The 23,744-nt window shown below is 29.7% G+C and overlaps 1 protein-coding gene across 2 annotated transcripts; it reads right to left on the reverse strand.

Moving 5' to 3' along the window:
- Positions 1-5,831: 5,831 nt before the first annotated feature.
- LOC129906521 (23 kDa integral membrane protein-like) lies at positions 5,832-20,675 on the reverse strand. 2 transcript variants are annotated; one of them, XM_055982300.1, is made up of 6 exons: positions 20,528-20,675; positions 20,034-20,153; positions 9,472-9,663; positions 9,223-9,384; positions 8,964-9,158; positions 5,832-6,027 (listed from the first exon to the last, which is right to left on the reverse strand). In XM_055982300.1, exons 2-6 carry the CDS (start codon positions 20,091-20,093, stop codon positions 5,956-5,958), a joined length of 681 nt encoding a protein of 226 aa, XP_055838275.1. In that variant the 5' UTR covers positions 20,094-20,153; positions 20,528-20,675; the 3' UTR covers positions 5,832-5,955. The 2 variants fall into 2 exon arrangements, with proteins under 2 accessions (XP_055838275.1, XP_055838276.1); XM_055982301.1 differs by having other exon boundaries at positions 20,450-20,665.
- Positions 20,676-23,744: the final 3,069 nt, after the last annotated feature.

Below are 23,744 nucleotides of genomic sequence, written 5' to 3' on the forward strand. Positions count from 1 at the left end.
CATGTACTTTAAATATAAATTCACACATTTTGTTTTAAATGTTGCAAAATATTCTTATCTATCAATTGGGGCATATCTCATTTTTATAGTAAATGAAAAAAGGTATATTCTTTCTAAGTAAAAGATAAATAATAAACATTGAAGGGATTGGTAAGTAAGTAGATAAGATTAATCAATTTGATAAGGGTATCTATCTATTAAGTTGAAAGTAACAAAAAAATAAAGTTAAGCATCTTCAAATACCACAACAAGCGTTATCAAGTTTTTGTAGCTATAAAATGAATCATGCAGGAAGTACTTGTCATTACATTTAGTAGGAGTATCCACCTCCGAAGTCAATTCAATTATATTTCTTTTTATTAATTAGGTACAACTTGTAGGCAGACCTTGCACCAATGGGTGCAAACTTCAATACTTTCTATTAAAAAAATCAAGTTCATTGTGAATTTGGTCAAAGCATGCGCTATGAATATCTAAACAATGTTAGGAAACCCGAAGGTAAAAAAAAACTACAAATGACACACTGCTGCGGCATATGAATAATAAAGTATTAATTTTTGCGAGCCAGACTTTTACTCGTATGTAGTATGTTGGTATCAAATAATAACACTGTGATAGTTTTTAGAACTTTTTTTTTGCAACAGAGCGGAGACACATCGATACTAGTTAATTCGAGTGAATAATGAATAAAATACTGCAAACCTGAAAAAGTTCACTAGTGAAAATCAGTCTATTAAGCTACGGAAATGACACTGGTAGGTAAGCAAAATTAAACTTTTTTTTGCCACAAGAACCAAAATATACTTTTCTAAAGGCGAAAGGGGTGCTGAAATCCAACCATAAATATTTATTTTGCTCCTTTTTAAATATTACAGTTATAAAAGGCAAAAAACTTTATTTTGACTGCTTTTATCCCGGCATGATGTAAGTATATAAGAACGTTTTTTGTTCTTCCAAAAACTGTTTAATTCATTTATTATCTGATATATGTATGTATCTTAAGCTTAAGCTAAAAATCCAAAAATTATCTTAACTTAATTTTAAGTTCAAGTTTTGATACATTTCCGTAGCTTAGTAGGCTGATTTTCACTAGTGAACTTTTTGAAATTTGCAGTATATTATTGGAACTATATACTATGCCAATAATATAAAATATACCGAATCAATGTTAAACTCAAATTGCATCCATATTAAAGGCTTTGAAAGTCAAAAAATAAAAAAAAAACATGAAAAAGTGAAGTTTTTGTTTAAAAAATGTTTTGTAAGCGACCGAAACATAACAATCTAGGTTGGAATAGTGTTAAACATATAGCTATATACAGGAATAGCTTTTCTCTAAACTAAAAACTGCTTTAAAAAACTTAATTATTCGAAATTATCAGTATTTTAATAGTTCCGACCTAAGATTTTATTTTCAAAATATCTCGAAAACTTGAGCCAAGTTTTTAAAACGGTTGCCACCACTGAATTCAGCACACTCGAAATAACTAGAATCGATGTGTCTCCGCTCTGTTGCAAAATCGAACTATCACAGTGTAATTATAGTAGTTTATCATTAGCGCATTAATGTACTTTATGTGTTTTACATTGTTCAGGTAAATAAGGTATAGATTCCTTTAGTACAGGTAAAATAGTATAGGGGATGTGGGGCAAGACCGTATATGGGGGCAAGACGGTTTTCGTACTATGTTGAATGAAAAAAGTAAAATTGGCAACACTTGAAATATAAAATAGGTGTCCTTTGGTACGATCGATCACATTTGTAAGTTTTAGCAATTTCGGTTAAGACCCCGAAGAGTTACGGAAAATTTTGTGATTTTTCATCAAATTGTTATCGTTCATGTGAAAAGTCAGTTGTATTTTTGACACTGAAATAATTAGAATTTTTAACTTTTCCTTTTTTTATAATAGGAAGTAAATATTAAAAAGTATTTTCTGCGAAAGAAGGATTCATAAAAATAAATTAAAAAAAAAAATAATACAGAACATCAAATATGATATGACTGGGGCAAGACCGCCCATGGGCGAAATTGGAAGCTCTGGTAGCTTAAACAAAGTGAAAAAAGAAGTTTACCGTTATATCTTCCAAAAAGCTAAGCAACAGGCGCCAACGATACTGTAATTCATGATTCTGATGAAGAGGACTTTGCAAATTGTCTTTGTACCTTCTATCTGCAACTGTTTTCTTGATCCAATCCAAGCTATTGTTGGATTAAGTGCAAAATGTGTGCCAAATGGTACCAAAAAGCTTGTGCTGGAGTGAGAACTAATGAAAATATAGCATAATTGTGTTATTATTACAAATAGGCTACATTTAAAACAATAGAAACGGTCTTTCTAACAACAAAATTTGATAGGGCGGTCTTAACCCTGTGTGGGGGCAAGACGGTTTTTTGTTTGATGTTTTTTCAAAACGTATTATCTTTTGTTCAGTATTTTTTTTAGTTTTTCTGCAGAAAACATTAAACTTAATGAATAAAAACTTTATTCTATTTAAAAGATGTTTTTTATTGGTTTTTAAGACAGTCAAACACTAAGAGGGCGGTCTTGCCCCCACTTCCCCTACATAAAATCAACAAATAAAAACTAAAACTGTTACACTCATGAAACTTGGCAAAAAATTTGCTTTTGGGATAAGAACCAAAAATAAAAAAAGTCTATAAAAAAAGTTGGGTGGAAGGGTGTTTTTTCGAGCACAAGAGGGGGGATGAAGGTCAAAAATATAATGAACAAAATTGTTTGTGGAATATTATCATATGACGCATGTTTTTAAGGTATTTTTTGATGCTGAATCTAATGACATACAAATAAAGTCAATGCGATTGCTCTAAGAAAAGTTATTGCCGATTAAAAACATAACCGAAACCCATGTGAAAAACAGGCAACACTGATGAAATTCGGGATAAACGTTTAAAATAAAGCAAGGACAAAGGATTCAAAAAGTTCTTAAAAATATTTTTGGTGAAAGAGGGTTTTTTTGATGGGTTGAGTTATGTGCGAGAAAGGTATCATAACAGCTGACTTAAATTTTATTAATTATTAAAACTTAGTGAAAAAGTTTTGGTTGGTATAAGAATTAAGAATCTATAAAGTGACCAAAATTATCTTGAGTGAAAGGGTGTTTTTGAGAAACGATGAAATTCGGAATTAGTAGGTACCACAAAAAAATGGGAAAAAATGAAAATTGGTAAAAATGTTTAATTTATAACAGAAACCAAGAACCCAAATAGTCTATACAAATATTTTAGTTCAAACTGTGTTTTTTTTTTTTTGGAAAATAGGGAAAATCTGCGATAAGTCCAATAAAATCAATGGTTTAAAAGGTACCCCTACGAAATTCATTAAATATTTTCTCTTTCCCATGGGAATACGAATAAAAGAAATCTATAATTTTTTTGCATGTTTTTTTTAGGTGTAGTGAAAATAACGGTATATTTGAAAAAGAGTGTAATACTAGAGTAATATTAGTGGTATCCCATTGAAAATCAGCAATTATGTTACTCTTAAGATTAGAAACAAGAATCTACAGAGTCTATAAAAATATCATGGTTAAAAGGATGTTTTTTTGAGTGAAAAAAAAAATGATGGGTCACAAACATTGAATTTGGGATAGAAACTTACGACACGGTCTGATATTATTGAGATGTTCTTGAACATCAACTCCAGAATCTACTTCTATCTCAGTGGAACACCACGGATCTTCAGTTGTTGGGCGTTGGGCCACACAAACTCTCCATTCCTTTAAATTTTTGATACGCCAGTCAAATGTTACCGGAAACCCCTATCGTAATAAAACATTCTTTAATATTCGTACAGTAAGCTTTAACTTTATCAATTCTCCAAGAATCATTATACCAAAAAAAAATTGTTAAAAACTATTAAGTAATTAAAAATCTGCATACGGAACCTCATGTTTGTTGTATTTGCTTTCAGCCACGGTTGTGCTGATCTAAGGATAGCGAAGAATTAAATGTTCTCTTCTTCATGAGAGTTTATCAGGTCCTCATCGATTTGATGCCTTGGGCTGGCTGATTGTACTTTCTTTTGGGTGGATAGATAATGCTAATAGATATGTTTCTCTTGAGGTTATTTTAGATTCCTGATAACGCAACGGCTTTGTTTCTGATAAAGCATCGGTCTCCAGAAGATTACCGAAATCAATCATCATTGAGTGATGGTAAGTTTAAAGATCAGAGAAATGCGTATCATTCAAAAATATTTTTTAGTAGTACCCCACTTCTGAAAGAAAATGTATTTTCTTCTGGATAGTAAAGAAAAACCATTGGAAATCTAATGAAAGCTACTCCAATCCTGCTTTCAATGCCTCATGAAGGAGTAAAGAAGTATTATTAAAAACTATAAGAAAAAAGAATGTAAACTACCTTTTAAGAAGGATTAAAGAAGTATTTACGAAGAAAAACAAAGCTTTTAAATTTAGACTATTTATTCCATCCATTAAACCATCCAAATGCGCCTTTTATCTACTCAATATAAACTTAAATTTTTATTAAGAAGAATGTCGAAGTGCTTTAAAATTCTTAACTCCTTCTCATACTAATTCTGTGCTTTTTGTCAAACAAAATCTGACAATTATCAAAATCAGATGAATTACTCAAATAATCATTACATTTATAATGTTTCTAAACCTGTCGGTACAATTTTATTAACATCTTAATCACAATATATACCCAATAAGCTTTTTCAGAGGGGGTTTTCATAAGGTGATTCACCAAAATAAAACGATTTAATTAGTAAATAACAGTTTATTATGAAAACAAATTTCTTCATCAATAGGTACATTGCACTTAAAAGATAAAAATACATTCATAATAATGGCAATGACAAAAGTGTGCTCATATTGAATACGCGACTCTAATTTATTAAGTTTTCAAGTTAATTATAAATAAATTATCTTTTTTTTTTATAAACACTTTAAGTTCATTTAATTTTAAATGCTTGAATGTAAAATATTAATTAAAAAAACCTAAACAATTACTAGAAAGATAAACAAAAACAGTCACGTACGAGTACCTACTTTGAAAATGGGAATTTTAAACGTAAATACATATATATTTTTCAGTCAAAATATATGGATATCTTTGATAACCGACACATATTAACATTACGCAATAGGGTTAAAATTGTACTTATGAGTACACAAGAAGATTAGTCTCCCATTGAAATAAATTAAATCAAAGTTTGCGATTGAATGATTGGACAATCTTGTTTTCACTAGAAATCTATCAATGTGTCATATTAGAAAAAAAAAAAAACAATATAGTATAATTATTTAAGTTATAAATCTTAAGTGCTTTTGTACCAAAAAGTATTCGGAATAAAAGTAGGTACATTTTTGTACCAAATTTTTTTGCTTCTCATATTATTATTTTAATGCAATAAGCTTTTATATTTTGGTATCCAAATACGGTGTGTATTAACAATACTGTATTTCAAAAAATCTGTATTATAAATATTGTTTTCGAAGTTCCGAATTTTAAAACAATACTTATCCATCAAAATTATGGAAACAAAACTATAAATTTTAATAATATCAACGAAAAAATGGAACCCCTAGAATAATATCGTTCTTAAGTAACACATGAAACGCAACATTGAAAAACATTTTGAATCATTATTTTCTTTCTTTTAGAAACCCACTCATTTATATCAACCATTAAAAATAAGGCATTATTATTTTTGTGATATGTATTTTTTTTTTAATTTAAAAACTATACAATACATAAATTTATTAAAATACATATATAAAAATTTAAGCATTAATGTAGAACAATTAAGCACAAAACGATTTTTATTTGTTTTTTTTTTTTTGTTTTTTTTTTTTAATAAAATTAATACATTATAATAAAATTTGTAATTCGTAAGCACCTCGTTGAATTAAATCTTGTGAATTGAGAAAAGATTTAAATGATGTTTAACATCTATGTGTTGGGTCTTTTAATATGCAGACCTTCGTTTGTAGTTGTTAATACTGTTTGCTAAACAGCAGGAGAATACGAATCCAACAAACTGAAAAAGAAAAAAACAAGTGTTTTATTAATTAAACTTACATAATATAAAGCATATTGATTTTTATAAAGAGCTTTTATGTAATAAATATTGTTTTAAGCTATTTGGGGAAGATTTTAAGATTTAGATCAAATGGAAACTATATATGTAAACTCAAAAAGAACAAAAAAAAAAAAAAACAAAAATTAAAACTTGACCAGCTGATTAAATGACTAAATAATACTATTTTACAATAAAAAAAATCACTTTTTTTCACACCAAGTGCAGCCATATTTTTCGTATAGATTTTAGCCCATAAAAATTTTAAAATCATATCTTGCTAAGTTCTCTAATTATTTATCAAAATTTTCTAACAGCGACAAAAGCTTAATAACGTGAAGTTTCCTGTAAAAAAAAGTACGTATACACCACGGTGACCCCAGTTGTACACAAGTATTGACGATATAACACAAAAAGTACTTATGTCATAAATGTATTTTCATAAGCCAAAAAATTGTCATCTGGGTAAATATTTAATTGAATTTCTCTCAATAATAGTATAGAAACATGTAGGATACATTTTTGTTTTTAATTTGATGAATATTCAGTCTATTGGCACAAGGCTCAATATAAATTGCGATTAAATAGCGGGGAGGGCTCGATGTTTTGCAGAAAAGACTCGAGATTCAGATGTACGGAGTATTTAAGCTTAAAATTATTGGCTCGGATGTCATAACAAAACATGTATTAATTTACATCATAAAAAAGTTATTTTTAAATATACATAACATGTCATGAAAATTTCTTATTCCACTTCTTAATATCTTTTTTCCAAGTTCTCTTTAGAATCTGGGAACTACGAACCAAATCACTCAATTAGACAACAACTAAAGGAACATGAAAACTTCATAATCGCCTTCTCGGCCATCCCATTTGCATTTTTAGGACATTTTCACGCTTATTATCTAGTTTATCTCGTTAGAAACAATATTTTTTTTTTTGAAACTTGGTAGGTCGTAAGGGCTCATGATAAAGTTGAAGTTCTAGAGATTTCAAGAAAAAAATAATTCAAAATAGCTATATTATTAACAGACAAAGACGGTAACGGAGAAGACTTGTACGCGTTTTCTCCGTTACCGCTTTATCTGGGAATAATTTGACTAAGTTTAATTGGTTTTTCGTGAAACTTCTAGACTATCAACTTTATCATGTGCCCTTAAGACCTACCAAGTTTCAAGAAAAAAAAATTGCTTCTTCAACGAGATAAACTGGAAACAAAGTCAATATGTCTTATCCATTACTTTGGAATGGCCGTTCTATGATACTCTTAAACCATGTTTTCAGTGGCGTACGTTGAGTCGCTGGGGCCCCGGGACAAGACTAAATTTTGAGGCCCCTTTGATATTTGGGGGCCCCTTAGATATAAAAAAAAGTGCGTATACGCCATACATTTTTTTGTATGGCTTATTTATTTTTAAGTTTATTTTAATGTTCTAATATGTTCGTAATGCACTTTGTTATACTTACTTCAAATTTCTATAAAAATTTTTTTAGCTTAGATTTATTAGTTCTTGGGGTCTCTGTTCTGAAGTAATATGTAGGTACACATTTGATTTTCCATCATCAAACATAGTTTATTTCTTTTGGGGCCCCTGAAAAATTATTTTTGGGGCCTCAAAATTAAGTGCTTAGAGGCCCCTAAAATATAATATATATAATATAATTATATAATATAATTTTTTTGGAGCCAAGAATTAATAGGTATTGGTGCCTCTGTTCTGAAGTAATATTCGGAATGCCACCAATAACGTAATGTTTTTATTTTCGGCCCTGATGTATTTATGTTGGGGCCCCTGAATTGATATTAAATTTTCCATTTGATTGTTTTGAACCACTGAAGTAATAGCTTTTGAGGATCCTCAAATAATATTTGTCATGCCATCAGAAAATTTGATGAATATTTTTGGGCTCATTAGTAATAGATTTTGGGGCCCCCAAATTAATATTTGATTGCCTCTCAACTAACGGGGTTCCTGAAAAATTATTTTTTGGGACCCTTCATATAATATTTTTGGAGCCCCGAAGTCATATTTTTTGGGGCTCCTAAAGTAATATTCAGTTATCTATCAACAAATGTAATTGAATTTAAAAAACAATTTTTTTTATTTAAAGGCTTTTGGGGCCCCTGCCCTGAAGTTGTTTTTTTGCTTTTTTGGGGCCCCTAATGTATTATTTGTGGTTGCAAAGATTTTTCAAGTAATATTTTTTAGGGCCTTATGATAAAATTATAATTTTTCTTGTTTCCAGTGGGGGCCCTGGGGTCGGTGGGGGGCCCCGTGGCGCCGCCCCGCTTGCCCCAAGGGAGTGTACGCCACTGCATGTTTTCATTACATTTAGCTATGAAATCTGTATCATCTTTGTGCGTTTTAAATCCATTCAATTTCTAATAACATTTTCTAAACCATAATTTTGTATGTTGAATCTATAAAGGTGCTTGTCCATGTTTCAAGCTACCTCCTCAATATTAATTTTTTTGCAATTCAATTTACTTTTAAGTCCAAATGGACAGACACAAATTTATTTTTTTAATCAAACAATATTATAAGGATGGTCACTTCGTTCTTGTTGATTCTCATGAAATAGTGTACCAAATGTATTGCTATAATTGAACCGTGTTGTATTTTATAAAATGTCTAAGCATATAATTATATTTAAATGAAAAGAAGCGAAAAAAAATGGTTCGATATTCTTCTTAGAAATCAATTCTGCAGTATACCATTGATATCAAATCAGTTACTTATATTTGATTAATTTGTTGCATATGTTATGGCTTGAAATTGAAAATTAAATGGTGAACGAAAAATTATGCTACTCTTATTTATACCTAATAAATTAAAAATATAATTTTGGGCTCACGCAAGCTAACTGAAAAATTGTAAAATATAACTTGTGTTTACCTCGATGGCAGCTACAATTAATCCAGCATATTTAATCAAATCGCTGTTACTATCCCAGAAATTCTTGAATGCCATTTTGCAACCTTGTTTATAAACAGTTTCAGAATTACAATTCTTAGCATCATCACAGCATGTTGTGGGGAAATATCCTTGATAAGTATAATCCCTGTAGTCATTCTTTCCACAACAATGGAACTGAAATTAAAACCAAATATTATGCATCTAAAATATTTAAGAAAAAATAAATCATAAAACCTACACCAATTTGAAGAGCATCCATGTAATTAGCCTTCTCAGTACGACGACTCCAAGCTTTATCTACAACTTGACCCATATTGTTTACATAGTCCTGTTTATATATCCACACATAAACTACCAAAGCTATTTGAGCGACCATCAAAACAAACAGGAAGCACGCATACTATAAAAGTAGTTTGAAGAAAGAGTAGACCAATAAAATTGCACTTAATTTGAAACGATAAGAAATTAATAGCCCTATTATACTCACTGTCATTGACATGCAATAAGATTCACGTAAGGCTCCGCAACATCCAAAGAATGCTATCATTGTGATAACAGATCCCAATACAATGAGTGTGATTGGTATCTGTTGCACTTTAATAGCCTCCGAAAGTTCATCGACGGTGCTGACATTGCTGAAAAGCATTGAACCAGCAACTATCATCAGTATACCGCATATCTGAAATTTTAGAGTAAATTTTGATTAATTCAAAAATAAAGAAACATTTTTATTTATTGATGTTTGAGAATGAAATAATACACAACACGTAGACAAATGTAGTTTCAGACAAAAATGCTGCCTATTTAGAAAAAAGTAAACAAAGCTGGTTAATTATACTGGCGAATAAATTGTTGATTAAGGCTTACGTCATTATTGACGCTACCCTTTCCGAAACATTTTTTTTTTGTTTTTTGTAACACGAATTATTTAGGTATTTCGTGTTACAAAATATCCGTTTATTTATTTTTGTGCGGAAGGGAAGAAATCACGCTAAAATGTAATTATAGTAACCAGCTCACTAAGATTATCTATATACATGTGAGTGTGTCACAAGTAATGGTAAGACTTTTTCTCTTTTTCTTAACGAAGGGGATAATAATTTACAATGTTGATCTATCTGCGCTAAGAATACAAGTAATTTAATTTGAGGAGAATGAAATTAATTAAGCAACAGATTGATATATTATACTTGTGTAATAGTTGTATACAAACTTATGTTTTTAACTTAATTTTTCAATAAATTGTTTACTACTACGACTCGTGACTTTTATTTTAAAAAGATGGCAATAAGTTTCACAGCTGGCATAATAAAACACTAACGTTTATTTGCATAGTGAGTTGTATTCGTAAATATTTAACTCGCAATAACAACCAAGCTTTGGATTACGAGGATCGTGAATGCGAAAAAGTATGCCCCGTTACTGTTTGTATTTGTGTTTATGTACATATACCTGATATGAAAACGGTTGCAAGGAATTTGGTTTGAATTTTTTAAGTTTTTTATCATAAAATTGTAGGTAGCTTCAATTTTTTTTTTTTTTTCAAAAGCAACAAATTTTTGGTTTCTATTCACATTTTGCGTTAGAATTTATTATCATTTCATAGAGCGTAGGGGTACCAGAAATGAAGACTATTTTAAAAATAGTTTTTCAAACTTTTCACCTTGCTGAATTTTTTCAATTTTGGACACTGTTTCATGATGAATCGATTCAAAATGCTTTTATTGTAATTTTACTTATGTTATGTCACATTATTACTGAAGTATTAAGAGAGTATTACCTTTAACCGAAAGTGGAACAGAACAAACCGTCATCAGAAGTATGGGAAAAGCAAAACCTGCATTCGGGATATTGTCCAGTTTAAAGACCAAACTATAATTACTGGCTTACTCAAGAAGGCAAAAAGTCGAAGAAAAGTCAGCTCAAATTGGGAAGAGCTGGGGTATTTACATATTCCTCTTAGGGATCACCCATGGACGTAAAGGTCTGAGGAGCTAAGTAAGCATCTGTTGTTTTATTAAGGATAAACAATAGGCTATTGATTTTGTCTTTCAGAAAGGAAGTAAGACGTTCAAGGGTTTTTATTGCAGGAATCGTTCAATGGGTTATAAAAAAAGATAAAACCGCGGAGTGCTATTAAATGGGAGGGTGGAAACTGAAGATAGGGGTGCAAAAGCCCCCTTTTTGGTTTTTTCAATATATCTCGTAAACAAAGCAAAATTTTGAGATATTGCACTTAACACATTTTGTAGAGAATTAAATTTCCTATAACAATAATGTTTTTTAAAAATTGATACAAAAAATTTACTTACCAAAACAGTCAAAACAAACATAAAAAAAAATGTAAAAAAATCGACTTTTTGAATTTTTTTACTTTTTTGGTTGTGTCTCTTATTTGGGCTGAGATAGGCATTAACATTGTTCTAATAAAAGATAGAAAATTAAATTTTCTTTCAAATTTTTTTTAATAAATTTTTAAAAAACATTATTGTTATAGGAAATTTAATTCTCTACAAAATGTGTTAAGTGCAATATCTCAAAATTTTGCTTTGTTTACGAGATATATTGAAAAAACCAAAAAGGGGGCTTTTGCACCCCTATCTTCGGTTTCCACCCTCCCATTTAATAGCACTCCGCGGTTTTAGCTTCTTTTATAACCCATTGAACGATTCCTGCAATAAAAACCCGTGAAGGTGTTAGTTCCTTATTACCCTGTTTTTTTCGACATAATCAATAGCCTACAAGTAAGCTTGAACAAAAAAAATCACTTTAGATCATTAATTTGTCTCCTATTTCAAAAATGATAAACGACTAATAAACAATGTTCATTTATAGATATATGAAAATGAAAATTTCTAAACACTCTTTAAATCACAATCCGAAACCCTCGATTTACTAAAAAATTTTCATATACAGTGCTGTTCGAAATTGTATGATCAAACATTGTATAAACATTTTTGGGCGGAGTTCTTGTAATTCATGAAATCCATGGATTCATTTGTACTGAGCAGCATTTGGCATTTGTAAGAGAATAAAGAAAAGCTCAGGGTGGAAAGTCGTCAAGTCAGTGAGGAAAAGGCTCGTGAAAACTTGGCTTGGAACACTCAGGAGCTCAGTTGTACTTAGAGCACTATGGGCTCAGAAGCATTTTAATTGAATTCAAGACATGTAAAAGAAAGTCAGTTTCAGTTGCATTATGGAAATGGGAGGACTTTTGCACGAAGAGAATCAAAGAAAAGAATGAGTTCTGCCCCCTACTGGTATTCAAATGGATTTAGTGAAAGTTTTCTTTTGTGACTCAGTTTGCTAATTGGAAATTTTCTGTTTATTTTTTATTTGAAACTCGTTTCTAAATTGGTCACATAAACTAACTTATTATAGCTTATTCGCTTGAGCGTTCAAAAGCTTAAAATCGCTTACTTTAATGATTAAAAATCGCTTTCATCGAAAACGTAACCTAAAACTTAAAAAACATATTTTGTATTTCTCCATGGGTAGAAAAAACAAACTACAACTTTTATACAACAATTTATATCAAACATAATGATTAAAAATTTATAACATTCTATGAAACTTAAATAAAAGCACATAGTTAAATATTGTTTATTTATTTACATAATTAATTTACTTTTTTATAAAAAAAAGAAGGTGGGAATTATGAGAAAATATGCACTCATCGTAAATGAAAAACAATGAAAGCGCATACAAAATTGATTGTGAACTTATTCCTAGAGTCATAATCTTTTATTGGAAACAACAACTACGTGTCACAATGAAACTTACATTATATAGACAGACGTACATGATTTATAGTAAAATTTAGTTGAATTTCCCAAGAAACTTATTTCTCGTAAACAAAATGTTTTTACTCTCTTCTATGCTACCTTGAGAATTTTATTGAAATAGCTAAAGATGATGTCATTTTACTTTAAACGTTTCAGTTTTAAACAATTATTGTGTCTCTATGGGGTGAATATTGGTTTCATCTAAAAAAATTCTAATTTATATTTAAACTTAAATGTTTTTGAGGAAAGGTAGGGCCATTTTAAATAAAATTAAGCTTTTAGTTTATTTCCAGATATAGAACGAAAATCGACTTCAACCAAGTAAATACAAATACAAATACAAATGTAAATTGTATAGATAAAAAATTGATTTTCACCTATAAAACTAAGTAAGTAAGTACGTACGACTTGGTTGTGTACTTTATTATTATTTTTATTTTTTTTTCAAATTTAACTAACACAATGGGGGTGAGAAATAAATAAATAAATTATTTTAATGAGGAAATTGAAGCATGAGTTACTGAGGTCAAAAACGAAATGTGTGTTTAGAGCGATACAATTACCAAATTAATTACACCATAAAATGTTTTAGTCAGATATTTCTCACGAGATATTTATACCTGGAAACTGACATAATTAAACAATCGGTAGCAAATATTATAAACGGTTTTACTGTCTATTTTTTTTTTCTTCAGATTTAGAAGTTTAGTAACAGTTAATAAAGGAATTATTTTTCAATTTCAAAAATCAGGTTTTCCTAGTTTCTTCCCTTGGTGCGAATCAAAATCTTGGAACATTTTGTTTTTGTTTATAAAGAAACTGTTAATACTTGAATTTAAAGGGTTCGGTAAAAAATGTGATTTTAGAGTCCTCGGTGGTTTGGTGGAAACAAGTCTTGTTTTCTTGCTAAAAAAAAATGTCAAGGAAGAATGTCCAACAACATACATAACGCAGCACCGAGAAAATGAGACTTGCATATATGGCTTGAAAAGGTATCAATCGTAGATAACAAAACAAACTAACGGCGTCATTTAAAAAACAGTCTTTGTTTAGGTATGAGGCAATTGATCTTTTTTTTTTATGCTGCCATCTCATGCAACTAAAAGCAACATAATCTGATTTACCTGAAAAAAACTTTTGGCTTAAAATTAAGATTCGTCAAAGTAAGTTACGGGGATGGTTTTTGAAAATAAAAATTCATATTTTTTATCTATGATTGATACCTTTTCAAGCCATATAGGTCTCATTTTTATCGGTACTGGGTTTTGGCATTCGATTTTCTTGGAAAGCAGAAAATTTTGACTGCTCAATAGGAAACAGAATTTTTTCGTTTTTTTTTTAATTTTTTTTTACGGAAATATCTTTTGACGTGAATATTGGCTTATAAGGCCATTAAAAAAAAACGAAATTATATGAAATATACCCCAAGCGTTCCCAGACATCCTGGTTAACCCATTCGTCGTCGAACGTCCCGTATTTTATCTGTCCCATCGGGGCATCTTTTTTCCGGGTTGGGATTTAAACTCACAGAAAATGTCAACTCTAATACCCCGATTCTAGAGCTGTAGCAAATCGTATGTATTCGTTACTAAAATGCGGGTATTCACTTCAGTAACGAGTAACGAAACGTTACTTTCTAAACAGTATCGTTACTCGTATGTTTCGTTCCTGGGTACTGAAGTAACGAAACAACATACGACATACGAGATACGAAACATACGAGTAACGACGCGATTCCAATTTCAATACTGAATCCGATTTATGAGATACGAAACAAAGTGATACACACAATTTGTCGCATTTCGCATCTCGTATCGGTATTGTTACCGTAGTCATATAATGCTAACTCCAGATAATTATCTGAAGTTCACTTTTGTCCCGATAAAAACATTATTGCCAAGGATCAATAAATCGTTGTGTTATCTATAATTTATATAGAAATATCAAGAGAGACGTTTTGGTATTTACTCAATCTGGCTAAAATATGCCCGTGCGCAACACATGTGTTTATGGCGTTGGTGTTAATGGTCTTGAAATGTAGCTTAATAGTGTACAAAATTATTTTGGTTTTTCAAAAAATTTGTTTATTTTCAGTGCAAAATTTTCAACACAAAAAAAAAGCAGAGAAAACGAGGTTTGAAAATCACTCTCGACGAAAAAATAAATGAAAAATTGTTCGACATGGTTGTATTAAAGTGTTAATATTCCGAGAACTGCACGATATACTTTTCAAACAAAGGTCTTTATAGAAATGTGATAAGATTACTGAAACAATATAAACATTAAATTACCAATGTTTTGTCGAAAAATTAGGAAAAAATTCCAAAAAGTTTCCACGTTTGATTAAAAAAAATCGAAAAAAAATTCAATATAGCCACCTTCAAACTCTTATTACATGAGAACGCCGCAACTAATTTTATTGTTTATGGTTTTAAAATGTAGCTTAGATTATACAAATGCTTATTTTTTTTTTTTGTTTTTTTTTTTCAATTTTTTACCTCCCTTTACCAACGTACGAAATATACTTAAAAAACCAAACATACGAAACGTATCAAATACATGAAATATACGAAATGTACGAAACATACGAAGCATGCGAAAGTAACGAAAGTAACGAAACATACGAAACATGCGAAATATACGAAACATACGAAAGTAACGAGTAATGATATTATTGATGCGGGTACTAGTATCAAAAGTAACGTATACATGCGGGTACTCATTTTGTCGTTACTCTTAAAGCCCTACCCGATTCTCCTCCACAGTCACAACAAGCAAGTATTTTGTTTACTTAACTTTTTGTTTAAAAAACCAAAATAAAATTTAGTGTATTCTTTTTAAAATAGAGTTGCCAAATAGAAGTTCCAATTTTAATAGTGGAAACCCTTTTTTTCATTTTCAGTATCAACTTATCTACCATTTGACATAAATTATAACCTCCAACCTTATGAGCTTAGTAACTCGATGACTATTTTTATCTAAAATCAAAGAATAAGTCATTTGTGAAAAAATCATCAGAAGCATTCGGTACCTAAGAAACTATCATAAATAGATCAACATCACCATAAATTAAAGTGGTCTTTGAAAACAAAATTTTGACAGAACATAACATAACCTAAATTTCTTTTGTTAATAGGCTGACATTTTTTGGAAATAATTTAAGCCCCTAAAAGTGAGATTATATTTTTCATTACAAATAAATAAGTCACTTTTATGTATGTATGTGCTAGTAAGGTATCTTGTTTTCAAAGCTTAATTGTTGAACCGGAATCTCATGACTATTTTTACAGAAGTTGAGTCACAATCACAGACCAACATAACGAGCATAAAATCACATACCGTGGTATATGTATGTGAGAGCTGAGAGCCTTTAACGCCTACAGAAGCCACACAAAAATGCCTGTTGCTTCATCTAAAACAAGTTTTTTTTTTCACAAAAGCTTTATGCTAATGATTCAAAACATTAAAGCTTATTCAATTAAACTTCGTTAAACAAAAACAAATATAACTCAAACAGTAACAGTTACGCTTATAAAGTAACATAATTTCAATATAAACGCAGGTATCAGCTCCAAACAAAAATTAATGTTGAAAAATTGTAGGTACCTTGTTTAATCCTCTTTTGAACTTCAAACATTTTACATAGGCCTATATTCTCGAACATCATTGAATCAGAAAGATTTTTAATCAAAACAAAAACCAAAAAAATTAAAAATAAACCCAAGATGTACAAACAAAACAACAACTGTGTCATGTTCGTTGCATTACGTCATAACAACCATTAAAATGTATCTCAAAGTCGTTGATGTAGTCATTGGCATTGCATACGTTATAGGTTTAAAATGTGAGAGTATTGTAATTGTAAATAGGTTTATTTATAAGGAAATGAGAGTGGGATATAAGAATTTCGAGTGTAGGACTGACACAAGACCGTAGCGTAGCTGGGAAAAATATGCATATGAATTTTTTCATTTTGAATGTTATATGTAATTACTGAATAATATGTTCTGGTTCTCCTATAAAGACGCGTTTTTTTTTAAATAAAATGCTCGACTAGGTCGCACGTACTTGCTCTTATTGTTAAAGTTACTATGAATGTTTTTTATAGCAGTCATAAGAGATTAGTTTTATTTAAAAATTTGTTTCTATAAAAAATGTACAAGAAATTTATTAAAAGTTATTTTTAATATTACTCCAAATTAAGTTTGCCATAATTTCAAAAAAGAATTTTTTTGAAAATTGTTGGAGTCGTTTTTTAAACAAAAATATTTTTTTTTTAATATAAAAATATTGGTATATCGTTTTGAATAAATTCCACATATTTAAGCGATATTTCAACAAAAATCAGTTTGCAAATATTGATTTTTCAAAAAAAAAAAAAAAAAAATTGAAATACAGTCGACTCCCTCTAAGTCGTACTCCCTTTAAGTCGAATTTCCCTCTAAGTCGAACTTTTTCACCGTTTTTAAAGAACAATTTTGAAGAAAAAATAATAAATAAATCCCTCTAACTCGAGTTTCCTTCTAACTTGAACCGATGTTCGAGTCCCCAGAAAGTTCGACTTAGAGGGAGTCAACTTTTTTTTTTTAATTCAAAATTGATATTTTGAAAAAAAAAAAAAATAGTTTTTAAATTAAAATTACTAAAATGTTTTTGTACAGATATCCATTAAACCCTGTCAAAAAAGTTACTTTTATGAAACTTTCCGAAACGACCGCCAACTAAAAACAACAGCATTCATTGTACTGCATTAAACTCTAACAAAAGTTATAGTCATCTCTTATGAAAACTGCAATTTTTTAATATGTTTTGAGATGAAATTTTGATATCAAAATCCAAATAATATGTACAAAAATTATAATAAGGGATACCCTAATGGGAACACAGAAAATTTCAATTAAAATCGTTTTAAACTTAAGTAATTTTTTTTTAATTAAATTATTAAAAAGATTTTTTAAAAATCAAAATTGTTAGAGCCGTATTTTTAAATAATTTTGTCTTCATAAAGTTAAAAAAAAACATACAAATTAACATGTCCCCCCACGCTTTTTACACTTCCACTTTTAATGATAAAGAAAATGTATGCGAGCAAAAAATAGTATTTTATGTCAAAGGCTTGATACTCTGTAAATACTGCTTAAGAGGTCAGCAAGAATCCCGAACTAATTTTTTTTGGAGGTGTGGTTGCTGAGTTTTTTTTGCATTCAAAAATTGTTTTGTTCTCACATTCAGATGCAAATATGTATCTGCGGACCAAAGTTTCGAAACAAGTGTTGGTTTACATTTTACCTTTCGTCCCCCTTTAGGGGGGTTCATCCCCCATTTACATCTCAAGAACTAATTTATCCCCCATAACTGAAATTTTGAAAGGGGGACGCAATGTCCCATTTTTAAAGCATCCGTAATATATTTTTATTTAAGACCAATATTGTTTCTTCGCATAAACATTTTCTAGTTCTATAACATCCATCACAACTATTTTCACAGCTTAATCAACGTTTTGAAAAATAATTTTTTTAAATGCATTTTTTAATGATTAAAAAATATTTACTGCAAATAAAAAAAAATGCATTGAAAAAAAAACATTTATTGCCAGTGAAAAAAATTTGCATTAAAATAAAATTTTTATTGGAAATGAACTAAAAATATTTTGCATTGAAAAAAAATGCTATCGCAACTGAAAAATACTTGCATTGAAAAAATTATTGTATTGCAAATAAAAATATTTTGAATTAAAAAAAAAAAGTTTTATACAAAATTTTCTGCATTGATAAAAAAATTCATTGCACAAATGTGCAGTGCATTAAATATTTTGTTTTTTATAGGTACTAGTCGAATTTCATACAATTTTTCAAAAATTGATCTAACACTTTTTCCCTATCCCTATCGGCAAAGTAGTTGAAATAAACCGTTTTATACAGTTTGAGAATAATAACGGATTAATCTTCGAAAAAAAATCGAAAACATTTTAAATTTTTAATTCCAAAATATGTATTGTTTTTGAATGTTATTTAAGCTGCAGTATAAGAATATTGGCAGACAGAAACAAAACTGCCGGGTGGTTAACTTTTTTCGAACTATAGGTAAATTTTTGGAATATCATCTTATTGCAAGTATAAAAATAATTATCTGATTACACCGGCACACAAAAAAAAAAAAGTGTCATGAACCAGAAACCAGACCTATCTTTCTATATATTTTTGGGACCGCTGAATCCGAATTTCAAGTCCGTTTGGCCTTGTCACCCTCCAGTTTTGAGTAATATGCAAAAAACTCAAAAAAAGGTAGTTTTTGGGGTCTTTTTTACACTTTTCTCAAAACTGGAGCGTGACCGGGCAAAACGGACTTGAAATTCGGATTCAGCGGTCCCAAAAACATATAGAAAGATAGGTCTGGTTTCTGGTTCATACAACTTTTTTTTTTTGTGTGCTAGCACTGTCGCGACATGTCGCTGTCATACCCGGCACACAAAAAAAAGTTTCATGTACCAGGAAGCAGACCTATCTTTCTATATGTTTTTGGGACCGCTGAATCCGATTTTCAAGTCCGTTTTGCCCGGTCACCCTTCAGTTTTGAGAAAAATGCAAAAAACTTCAAAAAAGTCATAAAAATTCAAACAAAATGCACTCACAGCTCAAATTTGGAGGGTGATGGGGCCAAACGGACTTCAAATTCGGATTCAGCGTGCCCAAAAACATATAGAAAGATAGGTCTGGTTTCTGGTTAATGACACTTTTTTTTTTGTGTGCCGGTGTTATCTTTGTGACAGACGCGTGCAAAAATGTTCTCTTCAAAAAAACCCATTTTCGTTTTTATCGCTTAATAAATGCTTGCAGTTTAAACCTGACCCTTCCCGCGGCCCGAACTACGGCCATGATCAACGGACAAAACAACATCTTATAGTTACCATAAACAACTATCCGAATTTGAATGAACTTTCTTATTGCTTTGAATAAATTTTTTTAAGCGCCAAATCTTACACAAATTCGAATACAAGAAAAATCCAACAAAGAAAAATAAACATAATATCATACAAAGCTATATGATTTCAGTTCTTTTTTTTTTAACTTGAACTCTAGAATTTGGCTATATGATACTTATTTTTAGCTTATTTATGATATCATCGTTTGACTTGATGCCGTCATCAAAAACAAAACAAGAAACAAAAAATAAAAAAGAAAAATTAGGGGGCCTTGGGAATTTCTTACAAAATAAAAATGAGAGAAAGTTTTGTATTGTGAAAATGCATATAACTTTAACTTACCGCACAAAGAAGATTGAAGAGGAATAGAATATATTTAACCATTGATATTCCGCAGCCCATTTTTATGGAATGATTTTAATTCTTTTTTTTATTTCACAAAAAAAGATACACAAAAATAACCTAGAAAATATAATAATAAATTTTAATTTGCTTTTTTAAAACAAAATCTTATTCACCACACTTTTTTGAAAAAATTTTTAAATTAATAAAATGAAAACACAAGGAATAAAAAATAATAAACACAATTTGATATTCTTGTTTATTTAGCTTGGAACAATCTCCAATTAACAAACGATATGGAAAATATTAAAAAAAATCTAAATTTAATTCTTCAAGATTGTAGATACTTTTCTGTTTTGGATTCTATTTTTGTTAAATTCTACGCGAAGGAAAAATGAAAATCTAATAACACGTACCGATTCACGATCAAAGATCAATATTATTAAGTGGTGGTGGGTGATATTTTTGTTTGTTTTTGTCGAAAGATACAGTACCTTATGTTGAGGTACAAAATATAGTAAAATGCAAGTGGCAAGAATGAGAAAAGATCTTTTCGCCTCAAAATGAAAAGTAAAGACCGACCAAGTCGAGAGAGAGAAATATCTACGTTGTGTAGCGCTAGCAAAAGCAAATGAAACTGAGATCAACGAATTTTCGTTCCAAAGTCGTTAGTAACGTATTTTATTTTTGTTGTTTTTCTTTTTTGGTTTCGAAGTTTGACTCAACAGATACAAAATGTTGTAAAGAGAAAGACACATTCGTAAACACAAAAATAATGTATGTAGGTATCTACAAACACTCATACACCATGAAAAAGTGTATCTAATGGTTTTTGTTATGAACAAAACAAAAAAAAAAGCTTCTACAAAGTAATTTTGTATCTGTAGTATTCGTATTCGTATACCTGTTGACAACAATTTATGAATATCATTAAAAATTCAATTCTTTTGAAAGCTCATTCGTGTTGAAGTATGGATTTTATTTGAAAACTGAGAGTGGAAAATGGAAAAAAATTAGAAAAGAAAAACAAAAGAGCGTGTCTAGAATATCTAACACCAAACAAAACAAAACCAGTTGATTGGTATTATGTGTGTTATTTTTGTTACAATCGTAGTTTTTTTTTTTCCTTTTTTAAATTATGGTGCAATAGGCTTGACGCCACCAATACGATATAACTTCGTCGAGTCCATTTGAAATTTATGCAATATTTTGAACTTTGAGAAGCTTTTTATCAGGAACTAAAGGAACTCTTGAAATAAATGTTTTACAGATCAATAGCTCTATATCTTCAGAATTTCTTTCTTTACTACTATTAGATAAAAAACCAGACCCTTAATTTTCAAGACCTTAAAACATCCAACCTATAAAGAAGTGGACTTAACCCATAACACTGTGTAACACTCAAAATATACGCGGACGGAGACCTATCACGATTTGTACAGCAAGTTGTACTTACCACGAAACGTTATTTAAAAACTCCATAACAACCCCAAAATCTGGAGTTAGGGGCAAAAAACAGTTTTCTAGCTTCGTCAAATTTTCTTTATAATTTAGGATAGAAGACATTTAGACCTTTTCAAAAATGTATAAAACATGTGGTTTGATTAAACCACCTAGAATTTATAAGCTTACAAAAATCAAAAAATTCCATTTACCCAACTTCGACATCAATTTAAAGTATATGTTTTAAAAATATATTCTAAAATAATATTTATTTCCAAATCAAACGAGGTATTTTTTATAAAAATCAGTTCAAAATTGGCTTAGAAAAAAAAAAAATTTACGATTTCAACCCAGAAACAGAAATTCGAACGTTCAGGCACCGAACAAAAATGTTATTTTGGATTTTTGTAGAGGAGTTCAATACAATCATTTTTTACTATGGGAAGGGGGTTTATGTCCCCCCCTTTAGGAGGGAAGGTCAATTTTCTAAAAAAAAATTATTAAAATAAAAAAAAATATTAAAAAACAACGGCAACACTTACAGTTATAAGTCCTACCATTTCCGAAAGGGATAGTTGTACATTTAATTGTAATTTTAAAATCAATATATTTTAACCAATAGTTTTTGAAATAATCGATTTTAAAGTTAAAAAAAAAAATTTAAAAACTCATTAATTTCTATTTTTGTCCAGACTGTGAATTTTAATAAGAAATTGACTTATGCAGGTAACTCCCTTAATTATTTTCTTATCGAATAGTGAAAATTATATGTTTCTATGCCTTCTAGGTTTTGAAGAAATTGAAAAATAAAAAAAAAATAATTTGAAAAAAAGAAATATCTGATAAAATTATTTTTATCAGTTTTACTGTCCCATTGTATTAAAACCGGTGAAATTCTCAATAGATTTGATCCCTTTAGTTCATCATTATTAATTCTACTACAGTCATATACAAATTATGAATAGCTATACACCCGTGCAAATAAAAATTACAATAATTGAACGATATCTCAGCCACGAAACCGATTTACAACCTGAAATAAACTTCTTCGGCTATGACCTGGGTTCCAAATTTGCAAAAAATAACAATCGGAAAGAAAAACCATATGGAAACTTCAAAGGGAAACACGACAAAAAAAACCCATATAGAAAAGAAGAGTCCAGAATTTATTCTTCTAAACTATTTCTCCAGTTCATAGGTAAACCTTTTAAAAAAACCCACGAAATTAGGAACAAACGCTTTTAGGTATGGATGAAGAAGCAAATTAAAGGGAGAAAAATATTAAACCCTGAGAAGTAGACAACCACCAGGAGAGATACATATGTTGTGAAATGACGCTAGAAAATCTGCAAATACTAGGTACCTAGTACCTACTGATATTTTGAGAACACCATAGTTGAGGATTCAAGAATTACCTAATTGTTTAGAATTGAACAAACCCAGTGACGTACATATAAGTGAAGTTAATATTTAGGATGAAGACATGCACTGAAGAATGCACAGAAGGAATCTGGAGCTATAAATGGATGGTTTCATGTAGCATTGATAAATCTTACGGTTTTTGGATAATTAAAGTGTACCTAAATTTTAATAAATAGGCCAAAATTGTAAACAATGATAAAAAAATTTTTCGAATTCAAGCTTTTTCAATTTTTTTCATTTTACGAGAACATGTCCACTAATGTAAATTTTTTACACCATCAGAAAGTAGACTTTTTAACTAATGAAATGCCCACCGACTTTTTGAAAAAAGCTGATATTTTGACACGTGAAAATTAGAGTGTTTTTTTGATATTGAGTCAAAATAAGGTGAAAAAATAAATATTTTAAATCAAATAAATTACAGTCTATTTGGGAGATAGTAAGGCAAGTTTTCACAAAATTTTGTAGAAAAACGACTTTAAACCGGACAAAATGCTTAAATTATTGAAAAAAACTTCCGAAAACAAATTTGTTCGAAGTCGTACCGATAAATCGAAAAACTAATGATGCCAATAGATTTCTCAGGTCTAAAATAGGGGGAAACAGTCAACAGCGCACATGTTTCAAAAAATTTTTCAAAAAACTTGCACAGTGAATTATAATGGTAAAAATGGTTTTTTGTAAATAAAAAAAAAATGGAGGGTTCCAAAAATATAACAAAAATATTTTTATGCATTATTCGACCATACGAACAGCCTACACTATGTTATTTCTCGGGTGTATTTTTTTTTTTTATTTTGTAGCACAGTGTTATTTAAAAAAAAACCATTTCCCTTGAGTGAGAGA

The sequence above is a fragment of the Episyrphus balteatus genome, chromosome 1 (genome assembly GCF_945859705.1).
Source record: "Episyrphus balteatus chromosome 1, idEpiBalt1.1, whole genome shotgun sequence".
NCBI classification, from domain to species: Eukaryota; Metazoa; Arthropoda; class Insecta; order Diptera; family Syrphidae; genus Episyrphus; species Episyrphus balteatus.

Excerpts from the sequence above, each read along its gene's own strand:
- LOC129906521 (XM_055982300.1), bottom strand. The coding sequence starts at position 20,093 with ATGGGCTGCGGAATATCAATGGTTAAATATATTCTATTCCTCTTCAAT. Across the intron at positions 9,664-20,033 it reads TCTTCAATCTTCTTTGTGCG|ATATGCGGTATACTGATGAT; the intron begins GTAAGTTAAAGT and ends CTAAAATTTCAG. Across the intron at positions 9,385-9,471 it reads CTTATTGCATGTCAATGACA|TATGCGTGCTTCCTGTTTGT; the intron begins GTGAGTATAATA and ends CTACTTTTATAG.